This window comes from Eleutherodactylus coqui, chromosome 8, assembly GCF_035609145.1.
Source record: "Eleutherodactylus coqui strain aEleCoq1 chromosome 8, aEleCoq1.hap1, whole genome shotgun sequence".
In the NCBI taxonomy this organism is placed as follows: Eukaryota; Metazoa; Chordata; class Amphibia; order Anura; family Eleutherodactylidae; genus Eleutherodactylus; species Eleutherodactylus coqui.
Genome location: NC_089844.1, coordinates 10280068 through 10301754, shown reverse-complemented (window position 1 = coordinate 10301754; position 21687 = coordinate 10280068). Strand labels below are relative to the sequence as shown.

General features: G+C 40.7%; 1 protein-coding gene across 1 annotated transcript in view; it reads left to right on the top strand.

Moving 5' to 3' along the window:
- LRP1B (LDL receptor related protein 1B) overlaps positions 1-21687 on the top strand; it is a 1872788-nt gene that overhangs the window by 1710123 nt on the left and 140978 nt on the right. The window contains exons 73-75 of the mRNA XM_066577770.1: positions 1390-1512; positions 3945-4087; positions 4340-4463. Of these exons, the coding sequence (XP_066433867.1) occupies positions 1390-1512; positions 3945-4087; positions 4340-4463 (390 nt within the window). The remainder of the gene's footprint in view (positions 1-1389; positions 1513-3944; positions 4088-4339; positions 4464-21687) is intronic.

Sequence of the window (21687 nt, the reverse complement as noted above, 5' to 3'; positions counted from 1 at the left end):
GAGATTCTCAGTTTGGGGTTCCCTTCTGTTGGCCACAGCAGAGACAGACGTAGATTCAATGTGAGTAAGCATTACATTGAAATAGTCACCTTTTTAGTACTGAAGGAGTCGTAGGCCGGGGTGACTCCTTTTCCACCAGGGGAACCTCTGCGACCATCGGCCACTTGGGTACTGGCCTGTTGTGGCTACAGTTCCTGATCTGTGCCCGGGATATTATGGGAGGCCGAGGGCTGCGGGGAGGTTCTCTGTGTAGGAATAACCATCAGGCGTCCTTGTTGTGCAAGTCTGACCGGTTTAGTAACTTTCACTTCCTGGCCAGACCAGCTATACAACAGCTTCTTTAGGTGCTTTTAGATGGAACGATTATTCAAAAAAATCATTGAAATGAAAGTGGTCTAAATGCAAGTCAACGACCAAACGGCGAATGATAACCATTCACTTTTCACTCGTCATTCATTTTATACCGGCATAAACATCACCGTTGGCTCATTCACTTATCATTCAGTTAAAGCAGCGCTGGTTCAGTCTCTCATTTGCTTATACAGTGAATGTGAAAGACTGAACGATTCAGAATGATTCCTGTTTGAACGAGCCAACAATGCGTGTGCCGGTCTAAACAGAGTGCCAGCTAGATAGCGGCGACGTCACTCGCTCATTCAAACAACGGCTGGTCTAAGAGCACCTTAAGTCTGTGCAATGATTATATGTCAGCAATAACAACAAGGCCGTTTGCTCGCTGCACTTTTTTGAGCAAAAGAAAATAGTCGTCTTACTGAATGAGTGTAATAAAAGTTTCAAGTCCTTTAGCGCAACCCCGCTCGTTACCGTATATTGCAGTCTGGATACTTACTAGTGCCGTTTAGTAACTGACAGATACGAGACGGGTACTGGCCACCACAAGCCGATATCCAGAGGACTCCCTGGGTGTAACCAATAGGAAATGCAGTTGTAGAGCTGCCTCCTCTTTTTATGCCCTTAGGGCGCATTGCTGCCATAATAGAAAGAAAGCAATACCAACCTAACGTGTATTTAACACCCTCTACGGGCTTCATAGTTATGTCACTCCTAGCAGGAAGCAGACAGCTCTATACATTGTGCAGTGATCCAGGTTGGTACTGCAAGCTGGGTCATATGGAAGTGAATGGGACTCCAGCCTGCAGCATCAACCTGGGCGACTGTACAATGTATGGAGCTGTGTGCTTCCTGCTGAAAACACCTAGAAGTGGTACAACCCCTTTAATTGTATCCATATATACTTAAACTAAGGCTGTTGTTTTCTAATAGACCTCATGCATGTGATTTATACATTTCTTCTCCAGTGGATCATGTTCACTGACCTGAAGCTGCGTCTCTTTATGGTGGAACTCATATTTGTCATTTCTCTTTAAGGGGAAAATATCTGCAGAGCTGATGAGTTCCTTTGCAATAACACCCTGTGTAAGCTGCATCTATGGCTTTGTGATGGGGAAGATGACTGTGGAGATAACTCTGATGAAGTGCCTGAAATGTGTGGTATGGTATTTTACATTCCTAAGCAATCAACATGTCACTGAGTCAACTTATAAACTAATGTAGTCCATTACTGCTGCCTCATTTGAGGTGACCAGTCTGGATGATAATATGTGGGATGATAATTTATAAGAAGAATCCAAAAAGTTCTCTTTCTTCATCTGGTGAGGTTTTATTAGGTGATATTTAGGCTAGGTGGTAAAGTTGGTCATCAAATATCTACTGTACATTGTTCACATGGGAATAATCCATACAAATAAACTATCATGAGCAAATCTTCTGTCTCTCCCTAAACAGCCATAAATTATTCCTACAGACTATCTGGTCTAAAAAAAAACACTAACCCTATGGAGAAAAGGGCACGGGGGTCCAGAGGAGAGACTAAAGAAACAGACGACCAAAAGCTCACAATAACAATGAAATATTAGACAAAGCACAAACTGGGAAAATAGAGACTAGACTAGAGAACCAAGGAACAAGACACAACTGACAAGAATAGAGTGCAAAACCAAGGAGCAAGATCTACTGACTGGACAGACTGGACATGGCTGGAGAAGAAAACCAAGGAGTAAGACACACTGACTGGGCAGATTGGACACGACTGGATAAGAAAGCCAAGCAGTAAGACACACTGACTGGACAGACTACACAAGACTGATATAGAGAACCAAGCAGTAAGACACACTGACTGGACAGACTACACAAGACTGATATAGAGAACCAAGGAGTAAGACACACTGACTGGACATGTTTGGACAAGAAAACCAAGCAGTAAGACACACTGACTGGACAGACTGGACACGGCTGGAGAAGAAAACCAAGGAGTAAGACACACTGACTGGGCAGACTGGACACGGCTGGAGAAGAAAACCAAGGAGGAAGACACACTGACTGGGCAGATTGGACACGACTGGACAAGAAAACCAAGCAGTAAGACATACTGACCAGACAAACTACACAAGACTGATATAGAGAACCAAGGAGTAAGACACACTAACTGGACAGACTACACAAGAGGGATATAGAGAACCAAGGAGTAAGACACACTAACTGGACAGACTACACAAGACTGATATAGAGAACCAAGGAGTAAGACACACTGACTGGACAGACTACACAAGACTGATATAGAGAACCAAGGAGTAAGACACACTGACTGGACCTGTTTGGACAAGAAAACCAAGGAGTAAGAAACACTTACTGGGCAGACTGGACTAGGGAATCAAGGAGCAAGATGCACTAACTGGACAGAGAAGACACGACTGGACAAGAAAACAAAGGAGCAAGATAAATCTGCTAGTTTTCTGGCACAAATTGTGCAGTAAACCATCTCACATACTGAGCACCACATCTATTGTGTGTTTTTAGACACGTTAAGACAGTTTTTTTCATCTCCTCCAAAAAAATGGACATGGCCTAAATTGCTCAAAAAAATTGCACCGAACTTTGGTGCAATATTTGGCATAAATTAAGCCAACTAATAGGCCGTCTGTATTCGACTAGACAGTCTTAAAAATGTGTAAGATTTACCATTCAGCAGAAATACTGTGATAAATATTTTTTCATTTAAGACTGTCTAGTCTGCACCATCTACCTTTTAGACAGTATTAGTAAAAAAGCCCTATTGATTGGCCAGACAAGACCAGACTGGACTTCAGCTAGGTACATGGAACTAGAACAAGGAATACTGGGTAGAGCACATGTTGTCCCAGCTATCAACTGCACCGCACTGCAGAAACAAAAGTATTTCTAGAAAAGTTACCGGACCATGCTCTGTGTAACGAGGCTGAGCAGTCTGGCTAGGATATTTTCCAATGGGTCATAGCAACTGCCCCAACAACAACTTACAAATCAGAAGATGACAATCTAGCAAGATTTCTCCTGCTGATTGTAAAAAATGTCAAGGATGTAATTTAATGTAAATACGGTGTGTTATCAGACCACACCGGTACCGATCTGATAACCTCATTGCCAGCTGCCAAATTGGTAGATATGGAAGCCCGTGATGAGAAGATTTTGCTAGCAATTATCTATCAATAGCATGAAATCACTCCATGTTATGTCAAGACTCTTCTCTATGAGAACTCAATGAATTCTGTTTAATTAAGTACATTGCCAACTCTTATCCACCAAAGAAGAATGCGTCGTCATACATAGGTTACTGTTAAAAAAGTTACGAAGCTTATTGATCATAAGGCTTATTGACCTCTACCAAATAGTCTCAAAGCTCTTAAGGCTCGTCTAGACATGGAAATCACTGCAGTCAGGGTATTGTTATCGTATTTTACACTATTTCTGCTAGTTTTGTGTGTCTTCACACTTATTGCATTCTGAAACTTAACAGTTTATATGCCATAACATGTGTAATATGTTCCCCATTTTTGAACGCTTGGCAATTGTACTGACATTGTATATTTGACATTTTTGTTTCTAAGTCAAGTTTCCATGCCCATCGACAAGGCCTTTCCGATGCCATAATAACCGTGTGTGCCTGAGGACGGAGCAGATTTGTAATGAACTGGATGAGTGCGGAGATAGCTCCGACGAGGCTCACTGCGGTACGTGGAATTTACCCTATGTGTCTCAGGGACTTCGCTAATGTAATTTGAGAGGAACCTTCAGTAAAAAAACATAATTGACCTTAATTGAAGTCTTAATTGAAAGTTTATGTGCGCCATAAATTAGGTGCTGAAACAATTATATTTGAAACGCATGAGGAGCCTTTCTGCTTCTTGGTCAGTGGCTCTACATGCCGGATGCATCTTAATGAGGGTGTAATGCTAATTGTGATTTATTTTGTTTATGTTAAATGTTGGTAGGAACAAGGCAGAAAGTGAAACCCTGCAAGAAGGATGAGTTCACCTGCAATAATAAGAAGTGTGTAGCGTCTGATCTGCAGTGTGACCAGTTTGATGACTGCGGAGACGGCAGTGATGAGAGAGGCTGCAAGACAGGTGCGCATCTTACCCATCAGGAAGTCCTTGTTCCGTGAGGCGGCCATGTTGGCTTGGAATTATTACATGGCTCACCACTTGGCCTATACTATGCAACAGCCTACATGGGCTGAGTGCAGCTCTGGAGGATAATACAGGATGTAACTCAGGATCAGTACAGGATAAATAATCTATGTATACAGTGACTCCACCGGCAGAATAGTCAGTGCAGCTCTAAAGTATAATACAGGATGTAACTCAGGATCAGTACAGGATAAGTAATATATGCACACAGTGACTACAGCAGCAGAATAGTGAGTGCAGCTCTGGAGTATAAAACAGGATGTAACTCAGGATCAGTGCAGGATAAGTAATGTATGCACACAGTGACTACAGCAGCAGAATAGTGAGTGCAGCTCTGCAGTATAATACAGGATGTAACTCAGGATCAGTGCAGGATAAGTAGTGTATGTACACAGTGACTCCACAAGCAGAATAGTGAGTGCAGCTCTGGGGTATAATACAGCATGTAACTCAGGATCAGTACAGGATAAGTAATATATGTACACAGTGACTCCACCAGCAGAATAGTGAGTGCAGCTCTGGAGTATAAAACAGGATGTAACTCAGGAGCAGTACAGGATAAGTAATTTATGTACACAGTGACTCCACCAGCAGAATAGTGAGTGCAGCTCTGGAGTATAATATAGGATGTAACTCAGGAGCAGTACAGGATAAGTAATGTATGTACACAGTGACTACAGCAGCACAATAGTGAGTGCAGCTCTGCAGTATAATACAGGATGTAACTCAGGATCAGTGCAGGATAAGTAGTGTATGTACACAGTGACTCCACAAGCAGAATAGTGAGTGCAGCTCTGGGGTATAATACAGCATGTAACTCAGGATCAGTACAGGATAAGTAATATATGTACACAGTGACTCCACCAGCAGAATAGTGAGTGCAGCTCTGGGGTATAATACAGGATGTAACTCAGGGTCAGTACAGGATATGTAATTTATGTACACAGTGACTCCACCAGCAGAATAGTGAGTGCAGCTCTGGGGTATAATACAGGATATAACTCAGGAGCAGTACAGGATAAGTAATGTATGTACACAGTGACTCCACCAGCAGAATAGTGAGTGCAGCTCTGAAGTATGTTACAGTATCACTGATTTAGGTTGTGATCTGCATCAGTGTAAATTTCTTTTCTACCATCTTTTTTTTTTTCTTTTTCATTTTTCTCTCTTCAACACAAATTGGAATGGATGTCTGCAGAGGATAGGAATGAATATTATCTAGGGCAAAGGTGTCCTTTTTGGGTTCATTCCTTAGCTTGGTGAAGATATGTCACTAAGTGTCCTCCCTAATCATGCAGCTGCTGTGGGTTCACATGTAGGTTCTCTGGGCTTTTGTGGTATGAACCACATTTATTGGTATAAAAATGCCATGTGTGAATATGGAGAATATACAAGCCAACCCACGCGCCTCTGAGTCCGATCACATGACTTGCTTTACCCTTCATATGAGATGTTGTGAAGTGACAGTATATTTGCAGTGTATAAGACACATAGCTTAAAATCCCCCCAGGGAGCGAGTGTCTGTGTGGATGGAACATCTATCTGTTCTCCGTGTGTTTCATGTTCTTATAGCTGTGTGTTCAGCACCAGCCTACTTGGATGTTCTGTTGAAGTTTTAATTTATTCCTGCCGCAAAGCATCATGGCCCCAAATACCAGGATCGGGAAATGCCTCTAGGGAGCAGATATCTATACATTCTAGGACAAATGAACGCTACGGTGGATGGGCTGGGGAACATGATAACCGGACTCCTCTTACAAAATGTTTGCAGAACTTATAGACCCTCAATGTTAATAAGCCAAAAGGTAAACTCCCCGCCCCCAATAACACGGCCGGCCCCCGAGTCCTACCTGTTTGTTTTCTCCCCAATTTGCAGCCATAAGTTTTTGTAATAGTTCTAACTAACTATTTAAAATGCATGCTAAGGAATCCTGAAGTTAGTGAGACGTGGAATAATGCAATTAATGTCTGAAAGCAAAGAGGGAGTTAATTCCATGCCCAGCCAATCTCAATTACACTGAAATCTATTGCTTTTCACTTCCCACTCAGACTTTATAATTTGTGCTCGTCAGTATATACTCAAAATAAAGGTTCAGTTACCTAGAAGTGCAGGATGCTAGAAGGCTTGTCTGCCATTCTGGTAACATGTTCACCTGTGATAATCGGGACAACCAGGGGGACAACGACAGCACCTCTAAAAAGGTATTAGATTGATGGCATTCAGACAGCAGGACTCAATATCAGCAGTTGTATCCAGTGGAATAGAAACTCTTGTGACAATTCTTATTAAGCGTGTTGATTAGATGTATTCCTTCTCCTCTTCTTCTTCCCTCTTCTCTGTTCTCTTACACCTTCCTTATTTTTTTCTTCTTGTGTAATGCCAACGGGTCTCTATATTATCCCCCCTGACAAACGGATGGTGTTACACATAATAACCATAGGATACATTGGCTTCCCACTGTAGGGGAGTGTTCATGTTCATGCGGTGGTAAGCCGGTCTTCATACCTCACCCCAGTGTTTGCAGTAATCTGTCATCTTCCATTGTCGGGATCACCAGTGACACTAGCAATAGAATCCGCCCCAAAGGTCTTGCGGGAGGCATAGATAAACATTAAGGCTGGCTGCACATGGCATGTGGGAGCCCACAGCAGAATCTGACCCTGTGCCCGGCCGGCATTCGCGCGTACTTGCTTTTCTTTTTCTGTACTGCGGATGGTGCGCACAGCAAACCGTCAGACATGCGCAGTAGTTTTTTTTGTTTTTTTTTTAATCTTGGCTTCTCCTGCGGCCTTTCATCAATGTCATTGTGGAAGGGCCACAGGTCGGACGGCTTCCATTGACTTCAATGGAAACCGTCCGTTCGGAATTCGCACAGAAATGGAGCATGCTGCAATTTTTCCTCCGTGAGCAGAAAATCCCAATTTATTTCTGCCTTTGTAGAGGAAAAAGCGTTCTGCCATAGCATGCTATGGGCGGTATTTGCTGCGGAATCCGGAGATGTATCCACAGATTATACCAAACAGCCAGCCTCCAATAAGGGGACGCATGGAGAACAACGCCACGCCGGTTCCCCAGGAATGCTATGTGGAAAACATGATGTATATCACATCACTCCCACACTTCTCCCAAAAAATGAATGTTTACTAGAATATATCCATATAAAGGTAAAAACACTCCAATGTGCGGACGGGGACCGACTAACTAAGCCTTAATCATCGCACATAGCCTGTACAAGAAGCAAGTCATTTAAAGGTAGCGGGATGTGACATCATAAAGCCTGGCCACGCCCACTACTGACTCAAAAACAATACAAAAACATTAGCATATAAACAGAAGCTCAGATCGGAGGCTCAGACCACGGGGGAATAGATATATCTTTTCAATCTAGATTTTTTAAGGTAATGTAAAAAGTTTTCCTAAATTTAATGTTTGGGAGAACAACATTGCCAAATGAGTAGGAAATATCCGCGGCAAAATCTGCCGCATCAGTGCATCAAACACGGAGTCGTATTCTGCAGCGCTGGCACAGATTTGGGTTCTGCTGCAGATCCGCGGCTGATTTCAGCCTTTCAGCTATTGCTAGTCTCTAACAGGAGCGAGAAGAGACACTTAACAAGTCGCCACTCACTGCCCGCACCCCGAACTACAACTGAGCCCCATCATCTTACCCCCGGTGACAGCCCACTGCTGCATCACCTGACCAGTGGAGGCGCTGGTGCTCAGCAGCAGTTCCAGGGGCAGGCAGTGAGCAGCGCTCCTGCTGCAGGCAGGTAGCGGTGATTTGTTAAGTGTACCTACTTGCTCCTGCTAGGTACTGGTAACTAGCGGCAGCTGACAGGATGAAATCCGCTACGGATTTGCAGCTGAATCGGACTCGTCCTTTGGTTTTGATGCAGAAGTGCTGTAGATTTTGCTGCAGATTTTTTCACTGCAGGAATCAGCATCACTTCCATTACATGCGTACGTACCCTGAGGGGGCGGACTACATGCGGACGTACCCTGAGGGGGCTGCCTACATGCGGACGTACCCTGAGGGGGCGGACTACATGCGGACGTACCCTGAGGGGGCTGCCTACGTGCGGACGTACCCTGAGGGGGCCGGCCTACGCGCGGACGTACCCTGAGGGGGCCGGCCTACGCGCGGACGTACCCTGAGGGGGCCGGCCTACGTGCGGACGTACCCTGAGGGGGCCGGCCTACGTGCGGACGTACCCTGAGGGGGCCGGCCTACGCGCGGACGTACCCTGAGGGGGCCGGCCTACGCGCTGACGTACCCTGAGGGGGCTGGCCTACGCGCTGACGTACCCTGAGGGGGCCGGCCTACGCGCGGACGTACCGTGAGGGGGCCGGCCTACGCGCGGACGTACCGTGAGGGGGCCGGCCTACGCGCGGACGTACCGTGAGGGGGCCGGCCTACATGCGGACGTACCCTGAGGGGGCCGGCCTACATGCTGAATCTGAATAGCGTTTTCTAAAACAGAGACTAAAAGGCTTTAAAGATTTTCCTGGATAGGGAGTATAAACCGCATATCTAAAGCATAGTCTAGTGGTTCATGTACATTGCATTGGTGGCACAAAAGTCAATGTTAGTAGCCTATAAGCACTCCAAGTGCTGCTGCTGCTGTGTTCCATCACTATAATAAATCTCGGTATTTGTATAGCGCCAACTTATTCTGCAGCGCTTTCAGGTAATTATTATTTATTACCCCCCACCAAGCTGGGTTCTCATTTTACTGACCTCGGAAGGATGGAAGGCTGAGTCAACCTTGGGCCGCTCATTCAAACTAGAAGGTAATGCTTCTACTGTAACAGAGCCGGTTGGGCACACAGAACTGGGCTTCACCTACAACAGTCATTTTTCCTGCGTACTAATGGTGTCTCCTAGTGCTCACATAATCACAGTTTAGTGGAGCTGAATTGTGTTACAACTGAACAGTCTAATGAGCAACGATATGAAGCCTTTTATTTATAAAAAGATGCAAAAATAGAAACTCACCAATCAGATATAGAACCACAATGGTTTGGTGATCAGACGATGGCACAAAACAGATGATGGTTTTCAGACTAATGAAGCACACGGATGATTTGAGCAAATAGTAACAAACTGACCATAACTCTAACTTTCCCTAAGTCTTCCCCTAACCCTAACACCAGACACCATTGACCCTGAATATTCCTACAGTTATCTCTAATGGAAACTTTATGTGAAAAAACAAACCCTGACAAGCAATGACAGGGCACTAAGACCTAAAGACATGAAAATCAAACTCAGCACAGCTGAGGTAAAAAGCAAGGTGAATATGGATACAAAGTGGGAAGAAAACAAACAGCAACTACTAGGCTAAGAAGCAAGAACTGAGGTAGGAATAACCACAAGAATAATCTATACTGACAATAACAAGCTAGGCTAAGAAACAAAATACTAAAAGCATACAAGCAATACTGGATTTAAACACATATGTCCGCTATAACCGGCAATATACTGCAGAAGCCAATAATATTTAAAGAGATTTTAGCCAATCAGGAATTGGTGTCCAAAGGAGCCAGAGCAGCAGCAGTTTGGTCAAAGAGACACTGTAATGCATGAGCTATGGGACAATTGCATAACATCTGCTCCAACAACAAAGTAGAAGATAGGACTTCACGATGCAGCAGGAGGATTCCTGATGATTGTAACACTGGGAAAGAAATCCCTGCATAATGTTAGAACTCCACAAGCTGTGATAAGATCACAACATTACTATGACTCGCTTGTAACGTACTTGTTGTCCTTTGAGAAAAAGTTGCAAGAATCCTTTTCCAAAAATCCGAAATGCAACAGTTTTGATGTGACACGGCGTTGCAGCAGAGATCTAGCCTAATGCAGTACCTGAAGCAGCTTGCCACATGCACACTTGCAGGCACAAAGAATTACAGCATTGGCTTGTATAATAATATGGACACCATAACACATCCATGCATGAAACCTAAGAGGATGAATGCTTTTTACAGGCTTGTTGGTCCTGTCGGTTTACAACATCTAGATATACACTCTTTTAAAAAAAATGATTGCTGACAACGGGCTCTGGTGGTATGATGCCCCCAGGTGTAGAGCTGACAATAAGGTCTGGTAGGGGGATGTCACTAGGTGTAGAGCTGACAACGGGGTCTGATTGGAGGATGTCACCACGTGTAGAACTGACAATGGGGTCTGGTGGTGGGATGCCACCAAATGTAGAGCTGACAACGGTGTCTGGTAGGGGAATGTCAGCAACCAATCGGTATGAGACATCGCAGCTTCTGGACCTTCCAGAATTCACTGTTGGCCATGTTGTTGGGAGATGGAAGCCATCCGGTGTCTGCGGTGACGCTACGGTCAGGGAGACCTCAAGTGAGCTGATAGAACGTGGACAACAAAGCCTTGTACGAGCTGTTAAGGCATCACACACAGCGTTTGCCCTCGCTCAGGAGGTCTCACAGGACATTGAAATGTCTATTAGCACCAGAATAATTTGTTGGGAACTGCATGCACAGGACTAACATGGACGAGCGGCTGCACACAACAAGACAGCAGTGAATGCACCGAGGTGCTTGGAGTGTCGTTCTCGGATTATAAATGAGTGGAAGCAAGTGTTGTGGACAGATGGATCACAGTCCACTATCTTGCAACCGGATGGTCACACTTGGGTGTGGCGGTTATCTGGAGAGCGGTTTCTATGTGACTGCGTTGTATGAGCAGTGACATTTGGAGGAGGTTCTGTTATGGTGTGGGTGGGTGGGTGGGTGGGGGGGGGTTCTGCTGGGAAGGACGAGAGCCATTGATTAGAGTGAAGTCCACCCTCAATGCCAATGGGTACAGAAACATCCCGGACAATGCGGCATCACCTCCCCTGTGGTAATACTCTGGTTCAGCTCCATGTCTCCACCAACATGATCGAGCGCCATATCATATGGCACACAGTGCAGAGGAGCAGAATGTCTGCAAACATCATTGGCCGGCCCAAGGTCTGAGCATCTTTGGAATGAATTAGAATGCTGTATCCGTGCACGCCCATCATCCCCACATCACCATCTGAAGCTCTCCTCAAAGAATAGAGGCAGATCTCTCCACACATCCATAGAAATTTGGTAGAAAGCAACCTAGGAGGGATATACTGCAGTCATTGAGGACAAAGACGGCCCAAAACCAGATGGGTATAAAATCCCATCTCATCACCTTCTATGTGCATTCCAATACTTCTGTCAACATAGTCTACAATATAGTCCGCACCTGCAGTACTGAAAGAGTTCATATTCATCTTTTATGCCCTACCGTAGTCATCTACACAGCAAACCAATTCCTAGGACACAGCTTGCAGCCATTTGTCATGTTTTATTCATAAATGACTGACACGTAGCTTTGTACTGGGAATAGGATCCTGCTCCGGTGGAGCTTACAATCTAATTTTGCTTTCACAGGCAAATGCACTAAGAGAGCAAAATCATAACCAGACAGCAAACTTCTCATCAGAGGTTCAGACAGTGGAGTGAATGTGATGCTTCCAGGAAATGAGGAGGATTTACTTGAAACTCGGAGCAAAATCTATAAAGTCAACAAGAGATTTACCTGAGATTCTAATATCTGATACATTTTGTGCATTTTTGCCCTTTAAACAGATTAGTTCAGAGAAAATGTTGATCTGAAACCTCATAAGAAGGAACATGTTACTCCAGTTTTGTTTTAAGCACTTAATGCACAGCTGAAGAGGTGAACTTTGAAAAGGGTAATGGGGAGGTAAGCGCAGTACATTTTATGCCGCAGCTTTGTATAATGCTTTTTGCGGTTCTTAAAATAGACGAGAGAGAAAAAATACACTGATTAGTCAAAAAGATTATCCGAAGGCTAAATCTCCTCATTTAATGTGGCTTTATAGAGGCAGCTTCAACTATGAGAATACTCTTACAATCTCAGTTATATACCGTTTTTACCGGCAGTATTATAGCAGTGATACTTCTGTACATAGAGGGCAGTATTATAGTAGTTATATTCTTGTACATTGGGGGCAGTATTATAGTAGTTATATTCTTGTACATAGGAGCAGTATTATAGTAGTTATATTCTTGTACATAGGGGGCAGTATTATAGTAGTTATATTCTTGTACATAGGGGGCAGTATTATAGTAGTTATATTCTTGTACACAGGGGGCAGTATTATAGTAGTTATATTCTTGTATATAGGGGGCTGTATTATAGTAGTTATATTCTTGCACATAGGAGGCAGTATTATAGTAGTTATATTCTTGCACATAGGAGGCACTATTATAGTAGTTATATTCTTGCACACAGGGAGCAGTATTATAGTAGTTATATTCTTGTACATAGGAGGCAGTATTATAGTAGTTATATTCTTGTACATAGGGGGCAGTATTATAGTAGTTATATTCTTGTACATAGGAGCAGTATTATAGTAGTTATATTCTTGTACATAGGGGGCAGTATTATAGTAGTTATATTCTTGTACATAGGGGGCAGTATTATAGTAGTTATATTCTTGTAAAAAGTGGGCAGTATTGTAGTAGTTATATTCTTGTACATAGAGGGCAGTATTATAGCAGTTATATTCTTGTACATAGGGGGCAGTGTTATAGTAGTTATATTCTTGTACATAGGGGGCTGTATTATAGTAGTTATATTCTTGTACATAGGGGCAGTATTATAGTAGTTATATTCTTGTACATAGGGGGCAGTATTATAGTAGTTATATTCTTGTACATAGGAGCAGTATTATAGTAGTTATATTCTTGTACACAGGGAGCAGTATTATAGTAGTTATATTCTTGTACATAGGGGCAATATTATAGTAGTTATATTCTTGTACCTAGGAGCAGTATTACAGTACTTATATTCTTGTACATAGGTGGCAGTATTATAGTAGTTATACTCTTGTACATAGGAGCAGTATTATAGTAGTTATATTCTTGTACCTAGGAGCAGTATTACAGTACTTATATAGGAGCAGTATTACAGTACTTATATTCTTGTATATAGGTGGCAGTATTATAATAGTTATATTCTTGTACATAGGGGGCAATATTATAGTAGTTATATTCTTGTACATAGGTATCAGTATTATGGTAGCTATATTCTTGTACATAGGGAGAAGTATTATAGTAGTTATATTCTTGTACATAGGGGCAGTATTATAGTAGTTATATTCTTGTACATAGGTATCAGTATTATAGTAGTTATATTCTTGTACATAGGGGGCAGTATTATAGTAGTTATATTCTTGTACATAGGGGCAGTATTATAGTAGTTATATTCTTGTACATAGGGACAATATTATAGTAGTTATATTCTTGTAAATAGGGGGGAGTATTATAGTAGTTATATTCGTGTACATAGGAGGCAGTATTATAGTAGTTATATTCGTGTACATAGGAGGCAGTATTATAGTAGTTATATTCTTGCACATAGGAGGCAGTATTATAGTAGTTATATTCTTGCACATAGGAGGCAGTATTATAGTAGTTATATTCTTGCACACAGGGAGCAGTATTATAGTAGTTATATTCTTGTACACAGGGAGCAGTAGTATAGTAGTTATATTCTTGTAAAAAGTGGGCAGTATTGTAGTAGTTATATTCTTGTACATAGGAGGCAGTATTATAGTAGTTATATTCTTGTACATAGGGATCAGTATTATAGTAGTTATATTCTTGTACATAGGGGGCAGTGTTATAGTAGTTATATTCTTGTACATAGGGGGCAGTGTTATAGTAGTTATATTCTTGTACATAGCGGGCATTATTATAGTAGTTATATTCTTGTACATAGGGGGCAGTATTATAGTACTTATATTCTTGTACATAGGAGGCAGTATTATAGTACTTATATTCTTGTACATAGGAGCAGTATTATAGTAGTTATATTCTTTTACATAGGAGCAGTATTACAGTATTTATATTCTTGTACATAGAAGGCAGTATTATAATAGTTATATTCTTGTACATAGGGGGCAGTATTATAGTAGTTATATTCTTGTACATAGGGATCAGTATTATAGTAGTTATATTCTTGTACATAGGCGCAGTATTATAGTAGTTATATTCTTGTACATAGGGGGCAGTATTATAGTAGTTATATTCTTGTACATAGGGATCAGTATTATAGTAGTTATATTCTTGTACATAGGGAGCAGTATTATAGTAGTTATATTCTTGTACATGGGGAGCAGTATTATAGTGGTTATATTCTTGTACATAGGGTCAATATTATAGTAGTTATAGTCTTGTACATATGGGGCAGTATTATTATATTCGTGTACATAGGAGGCAGTATTATAGTAGTTATATTCTTGCACATAGGGGGCAGTATTAGAGTAGTTATATTTTTGCACACAGGGAGCAGTATTGTAGTAGTGATATTCTTGTACACAGGGAGCAGTATTGTAGTAGTTATTTTCTTGTACACAGGGGGCAGTATTGTAGTAGTTATATTCCTGTACACAGGGAGCAGTATTATAGCAGTTATATTCTTGTACACAGGAAGCAGTATTATAGTAGTTATATTCTTGTACACAGGGAGCAGTAGTATAATAGTTATATTCTTGTACATAAGAGCAGTATTATAGTAGTTTTATTCTTGTACATAGGGGACAGTTTTATAGTTACCATATTATTGTATATAGGGGGCAGTATTATAGTAGTTATATTCTTGTACTTATATTCTTGTCCATAGGAGGCAGTAAGATAGTGGTTATATTATTTTACACAGAAGGCAGTATTATAGTAGTTATATTCTTGTATATAGGCGGCAGTATTATAGTAGTTCTATTCTTGTACATAGTGGGCAGTATTATAGTAGTTATAATCTTGTACATAGGAGCAGTGTTATATATTATTTATATTCTTGTACATAGGGGCAGTATTATAGTAGTTATATTCTTGTACATAGGAGGCAGTATTATAGTAGTTATATTCTTGTGCATAGGGATCAGTATTATAGTAGTTATATTCTTGTACATAGGGGGTAGTATTAAAGTAGTTATATTATTGTACATAGGGAGCAGTCTTATAGTAGTTATATTCTTGTACATAGGGGGCAGTGTTATAGTAGTTATATTCTTGTACATAGCGGGCAGTATTATAGTAGTTATATTCTTGTACATAGGAGGCAGTATTATAGTAGTTATATTGTTGTACATAGGGGGCAGTATTATAATAGTTATATTCTTGTACATAGGAGGCAGTATTATAGTAGTTATATTCTTGTACATAAGGGGCAGTATTATAGAAGTTATATTCATTTACATTGCGGCAGTATTATAGAAGTTATATTCTTGTACATAGGAGCCGTATTATAGTAGTTATATTCTTGTACGTAGGAGCAGTGTTATCGTAGGTATATTCTTGTACATAGGAGCAGTATTATAGTAGTTATATTCTTGTACATAGGAGCGGTATTATAGAAGGTATATCCTTGTACATAGGAGCCGTATTATAGTAGTTATATTCTTGTACATAGGAGCAGTGTTATATTAGTTATATTCTTGTACATAGGGGCAGTATTATAGTAGATATAATCTTGTACATGGGGGCAGTATTATATTAGTTATATTCTTCTTCATAGGAGGCAGTATTATAGTAGATATAATCTTGTACATGGGGGCAGTATTATAGTAGTTATATTCTTGTACATAGGAGGTAGTATTATAGTAGTTATATTGTTGTACATAGGGGGCAGTATAATAGTAGTTATATTCTTGTACATAGGAGGCAGTATTATAGAAGTTATATTCATGTACATAGGAGCCGTATTATAGTAGTTTTATTCTTGTACATAGGAGCAGTATTATAGAAGGTATATTCTTGTATATAGGAGGCAGTATTATAGTAGGTATATTCTTGTACATAGGAGGCAGTATTATAGTAGGTATATTCTTGTACATAGGAGGCAGTATTATAATAGGTATATTCTTGTACATAGGAGGCAGTATTATAGTAGTTATATTCTTGTACATAGGAGGCAGTATTATAGTAGTTATATTGTTGTACATAGGGGGCAGTATTATAGTAGTTATATTCTTGTACATAGGAGGCAGTATTTTGGTAGTTATATTCTTGTATATAGGAGGCAGTATTATGGTAGTTATATTCTTGTATATAGGAGGCAGTATTATGGTAGTTTTATTTTTGTACATAGGGGGCAGTATTATGGTATTCATATTCTTGTACACAGGGGGCAGTTTTATAGTAGTTATATTCTTGTATATAAAGGGGGAAGTATTATAGTAGTTATATTCTTGTACATAGGAGCAGTATTATAGCAGTTATATTCTTGTACATAGGGGATAGTATTATAGTAGTTATATTATTGTACATGGGGAGCAGTATTACAGTAGTTATATTCTTGTACATAGGGGGCAGTATTATAGTAATTATATTATTGTACATAGGGACAATATTATAGTAGATATGTTCTTATACATAGGGAACAGTTTTATAGTATATATATTCTTGTACATTGGGGACAGTATTCTTGTTATATTCTTGTACATAGGAACAGTATTATAGTAGTTATATTGTTCATAGGGAGCAGTATTATAGTAGTTATATTCTTGTACATAGTGGGCAGTATTATAGTAGTTATATTCTTGTACATAGGAGCAGTATTTTAGTAGTTATATTGTACATAGGGAGCAGTATTATAGTAGTTATATTCTTGTACATAGGGAACAGTACTATAGTAGTTATATTCTTGTACATAGGGGGCAGTATTATAGTATTTATATTCTTGTACATAGGGGATAGTATTATAGTTGTTATACTCTTGTTCATAGAAGGCAGTATTATAGTAGTTATATTCTTGTACATAAGGGACAGTATTATAGCAGTTATATTCTTGTACATAGGGCGCAGTATTATAGTTATTATATTATTGTATATAGGCGGCAGTATTATAGTTGTTATATTCTTGTACATAGGTGGCAGTATTATAGCAGCTATATTCTTGTACATAGGGGATAGTATTATAGTTGTTATACTCTTGTACATAGAAGGCAGTATTATAGTAGTTATATTCTTGTACAAAGGAGGCAGTATTATAGTAGTTATATTCCTGTACATAGGGGGCAGTATTATAGTAGTTATATTCTTGTACACAGGGAACAGTATTGTAGTAGTTATATTTTTTTATATGGGGGCAGTATTATAGTAGTTATATTGTTGTACATAGGGGGCAGTATTATAGTAGTATGTTCTTGTATATAGGCAGCAGTATTGTACTACCTGTATTTTTTGGCATAGGTGAGAGATTTCTAAGAGTTATAACTATTCTTCCCGGTGAGTAGGATTATAGTTGGAGTTCATCTGTGGCAGAATGACGATTTCATGCTGTGCTGGAAATAATGATATCCTGCTGTAAATAAAACTCTGATTCACTCCTGTACAATAATCCTTAGGGAAAAAATAAACACTGAACTTTCCCCAGATCTTTATATATATGCACAGTAAGTATAGTCATAAAAAGTCTTCCCAATCAAGACCGCTGTTGGCATTATCGGGTTGGTTGGTGCATCCCACGTCTTAAAAATCTGAATTTATGTCAAGTGATATAAATGCAGTCTTCGTGTGAATCTAGAATCATGTCAAGTTTTAACTCTGGACTAGCATAATATTAGATGACAGGTTACCTGTACAGAAAATGTAAACATTTTCTACTAATTAAGAGTTTAAACAGAGGACTGTGTTTGCGGAACGTTTTGTGGGCGGGAAAACCACACCCGCAAAATTCGTCAAAGCCATCGATTTCATTGGCTTTGCTCTCATGAGCATATTTCTTGCATGATATTCGTACTCATAAGAAAAGCTAAACTTTGCCTAGCTTTCGACTTTCCTTTTTTTGCGCAGGCAATAGTGCAGAGTTTGAACTGCAAAAACAAGACTTTGGACTTGTTCATGCTCTAATACAAGCAATGAAGGTACGAAGGGCTGACATTAGAGATGAGCGAGCACCAAAATGCTCGGGTGCTCGTTACTCGAGTCGAACTTTCAGTGATGCTCGAGAGTTCGTTTCGAGTAACGAACTGCATTGAAGTCAATGGGCGACTCGAGCATTTTTGTATATCGCCGATGCTCACTAAGGTTTTCATTTGTGAAAATCTGCAAAACACAAGAAAGTGATGGAAACAACACAGAAACGAATAGTACGCGGGATGAATTGTCGGGAAGGGCTTACATATATAAGCCCTTCCCTACAATTCATCCAGAAATGTGTAAAAATAAAAAATATATATATACTTACCTGGTCCCGGCAGAACGATGTTAGCCCATTGAATTCAATGGAGCCGGCAATACAGCCGGCTCCATTGAAAGCAATGGGCTGCCGGCGATCGCGGGATGAATTGTCGGGAAGGGGTTAAATATATAAGCCCTTCCCTGCAATTCATCCAGAAATGTGTAAAAATAAAAAATATATATATACTCACCTGGTGCCGGCAGACGGAGTTCAGCGCGGCAGGCTGCAGTTCTCCTGAACTGCTCTGAACAGCTGTGAGTAGTATTCAGCAGTCGGGGATTTTAAATCCCCGCCTGCTGAATGAGATGCCTCTGATTGGTCACAGCTTGACCAATCAGAGGCATCCCTCAGTCACACCCATTCATGAATTCAATGGGCTAACATCGTTCTGCCGGGACCAGGTGAGTATATATATATTTTTTATTTTTACATATTTCTAGATGAATTGCAGGGAAGGGCTTATATATTTAAGCCCTTCCCAACAATTCATCCCGCGATCGCCGGCAGCCCATTGCTTTCAATAGAGCCTGCTGTATTGCCGGCTCCATTGAATTCAATGGTCAGTGCTCATTTAATCGAGACGAGTACTGCGTGGTGCTCGTCTCGAGTAACGAGCATCTCGAGCACCCTAATACTCGAACGAGCATCAAGCTCGGACGAGTATGCTCGCTCATCTCTAGTTTTTATTATAAAACTTAAAAGATACTAAAAGTAAAAAAATATCTTCCCCATATCTATAATAAAGTGTAAAAATGAGAAAAAAAGTTGTTGTTTTTTTAATAGTAAAACTAAAAGGTCCTAAGTTTAAAAAAACCTTTTTCCATATTTAAAATAAGAAAAAAAAACAACAAATGTTTGGTATTGCCACATCCCTAACAGGCCAATCCATCAAGCAACCCATTATTTATCCCACATGTTGGACTCTTTTGGTTAACCCTCTCCAAGAAATAACATAATAAAGATCATTCAAAAAGTCCTATGAACTCCTAGATGATACAAATAGAAACTGCAGGACAACCATCTCTATGCAAAGATAAATAAGTTTTGGTGACAGAAAATATGTATTTTTTAAAAGTAGTGTAGCGGAAAAAAACTGTATAAATCTGCTGTCGATGTAATCCTATCGAAGCACAGAATAAAGCCATCCTGTCATTTTTGCAGATGTCAAACCAAAATCTCTGCAAAAATGGTGAAATTGTTTTTTTTTCTTTATTTTTGCATTTCGCTCTGTTTAGAAATTAGTAAAGGTTTTTCATTATATTAGATGGTAAATTAAATTGTACCAATGCAAAATACAATGGGTTGCACAAAAGAACAAACTTCTGGACCAATAAATGAAAGAGTTAGGGTGGCTTCACACGAGCGTGTTGATGTGCATGCATAAGCGCGCACAAAAACACATGTCTATTACAACCACTGCGTTCCCTAGGGTGGCTTCACATGAGTGTGTGAGTACATAGGTGTGCACCCATGTATGCGCAAAAGCACGTGTGTGCATGTCCGTACTTTGCTTTTAATGGAGCCGCGCCTGCTGCTGGCGGCACCATCCAAGGCAATGGTCTGCCGGCACACCGAAGTGATTTTCAGGGAAGAGAATTAATTAGAAGCTCTTCCCTGAAAATAATCCCTTTTAGTGTAAAAAAAATAAATAATAAAAATGTATATATATATACTTACCTCTCCACCGCTGCCGTGTCCCCTGGGGGATTGAAGAACACATCTGCAGCATGCAGCAGATGTTTTCTTCATCCCTGCGGGGAATAAAGAATTCCCTAGCGCAGCTGTCACAGACGACAGCTGCGGTAGGGGATCCAGCTGCCCGCAGCCAGTAATTGTTTTTCAGGGAACGGCTTTAAATCTAAGTCCTTCCCTGAAAAACAACCCAAACTGCTGTAAAAAATTTAAAAAAACACATACTCCCCTTCCTTCAGCTGCCGGGGCTCAGCCGCGTCTTCTCTGCGCTTTTTTTTTTTTTTTAACACTAAAGGTATGTTTTTCAGGGAAGAGCTTATATTTAAATCTCTTCCCTGGAAATGGCTTCAGGTGTGTCGGCAGACTATTGCCTTTAATGAGCAAAGCCACCTTTATGATTTGAAAATACGGAAGAGAAACAAACAAAAAAAAAATCATTGTATACGGAAAGGTTGCACAATTTTTTTATATTCTTTTTGCTTTAATGTCTCATCATTTGTAAGATCCAGGCTCCTTCAAGCAGGGGGCATTGTGCCTCAGCAGCGGCGCCACGTGCAGCGTCCTCAGGACACGGATACAGATGAAAAGTGTTGGGGAGCATAAAAAACACTAAACAAACTAGGGTAAAAGCAGACGGGTGCATGCGCTATATACTCACTGCTATGGAGCGCACTAGCGCATGAACCATGTTTACTTAAACTATATTTGACTATTAGTGTCCGCGAGTTTGAGAAAAAAAGCTGGAAGATGGGTAGAAAAGCTACATGCCAGAACGACAGGGTAAGTGGTATCAGTACGCGGGAATCCCCATAGGGAGAAGGATACCATTGAAAGCGATGCTTTCGTCTTGTACCCTTATCAAAGCCGCGGACGGGACAAGACCACGCCCGTCGGGTTAACCCCTCGGTGTAGGCAAGCATTCCTGTTTACTTCCAAGGCTGAAAATTCGGTCATTTCCAAGGAGGCAGTGATTATCTGCTTCCTAGACTAATGCTGTGCGATACGCTGCGCCGCGGACGGATTGTCTGCAGTTGAGTGCAAACAAAAACATTTCCATTCACTGAGAGCAAGCAGAGATTTTGAAAATTGTGAGAAATTGAACGGGAGTTATTAAACTGCATAGTTGCATTGAATGTTTGATTAACGAGGCCCAGGGGCTGCTATAATTAGTGGCATTGATACAGCAGTTGGCGATCAGTATCTGCCGGCTG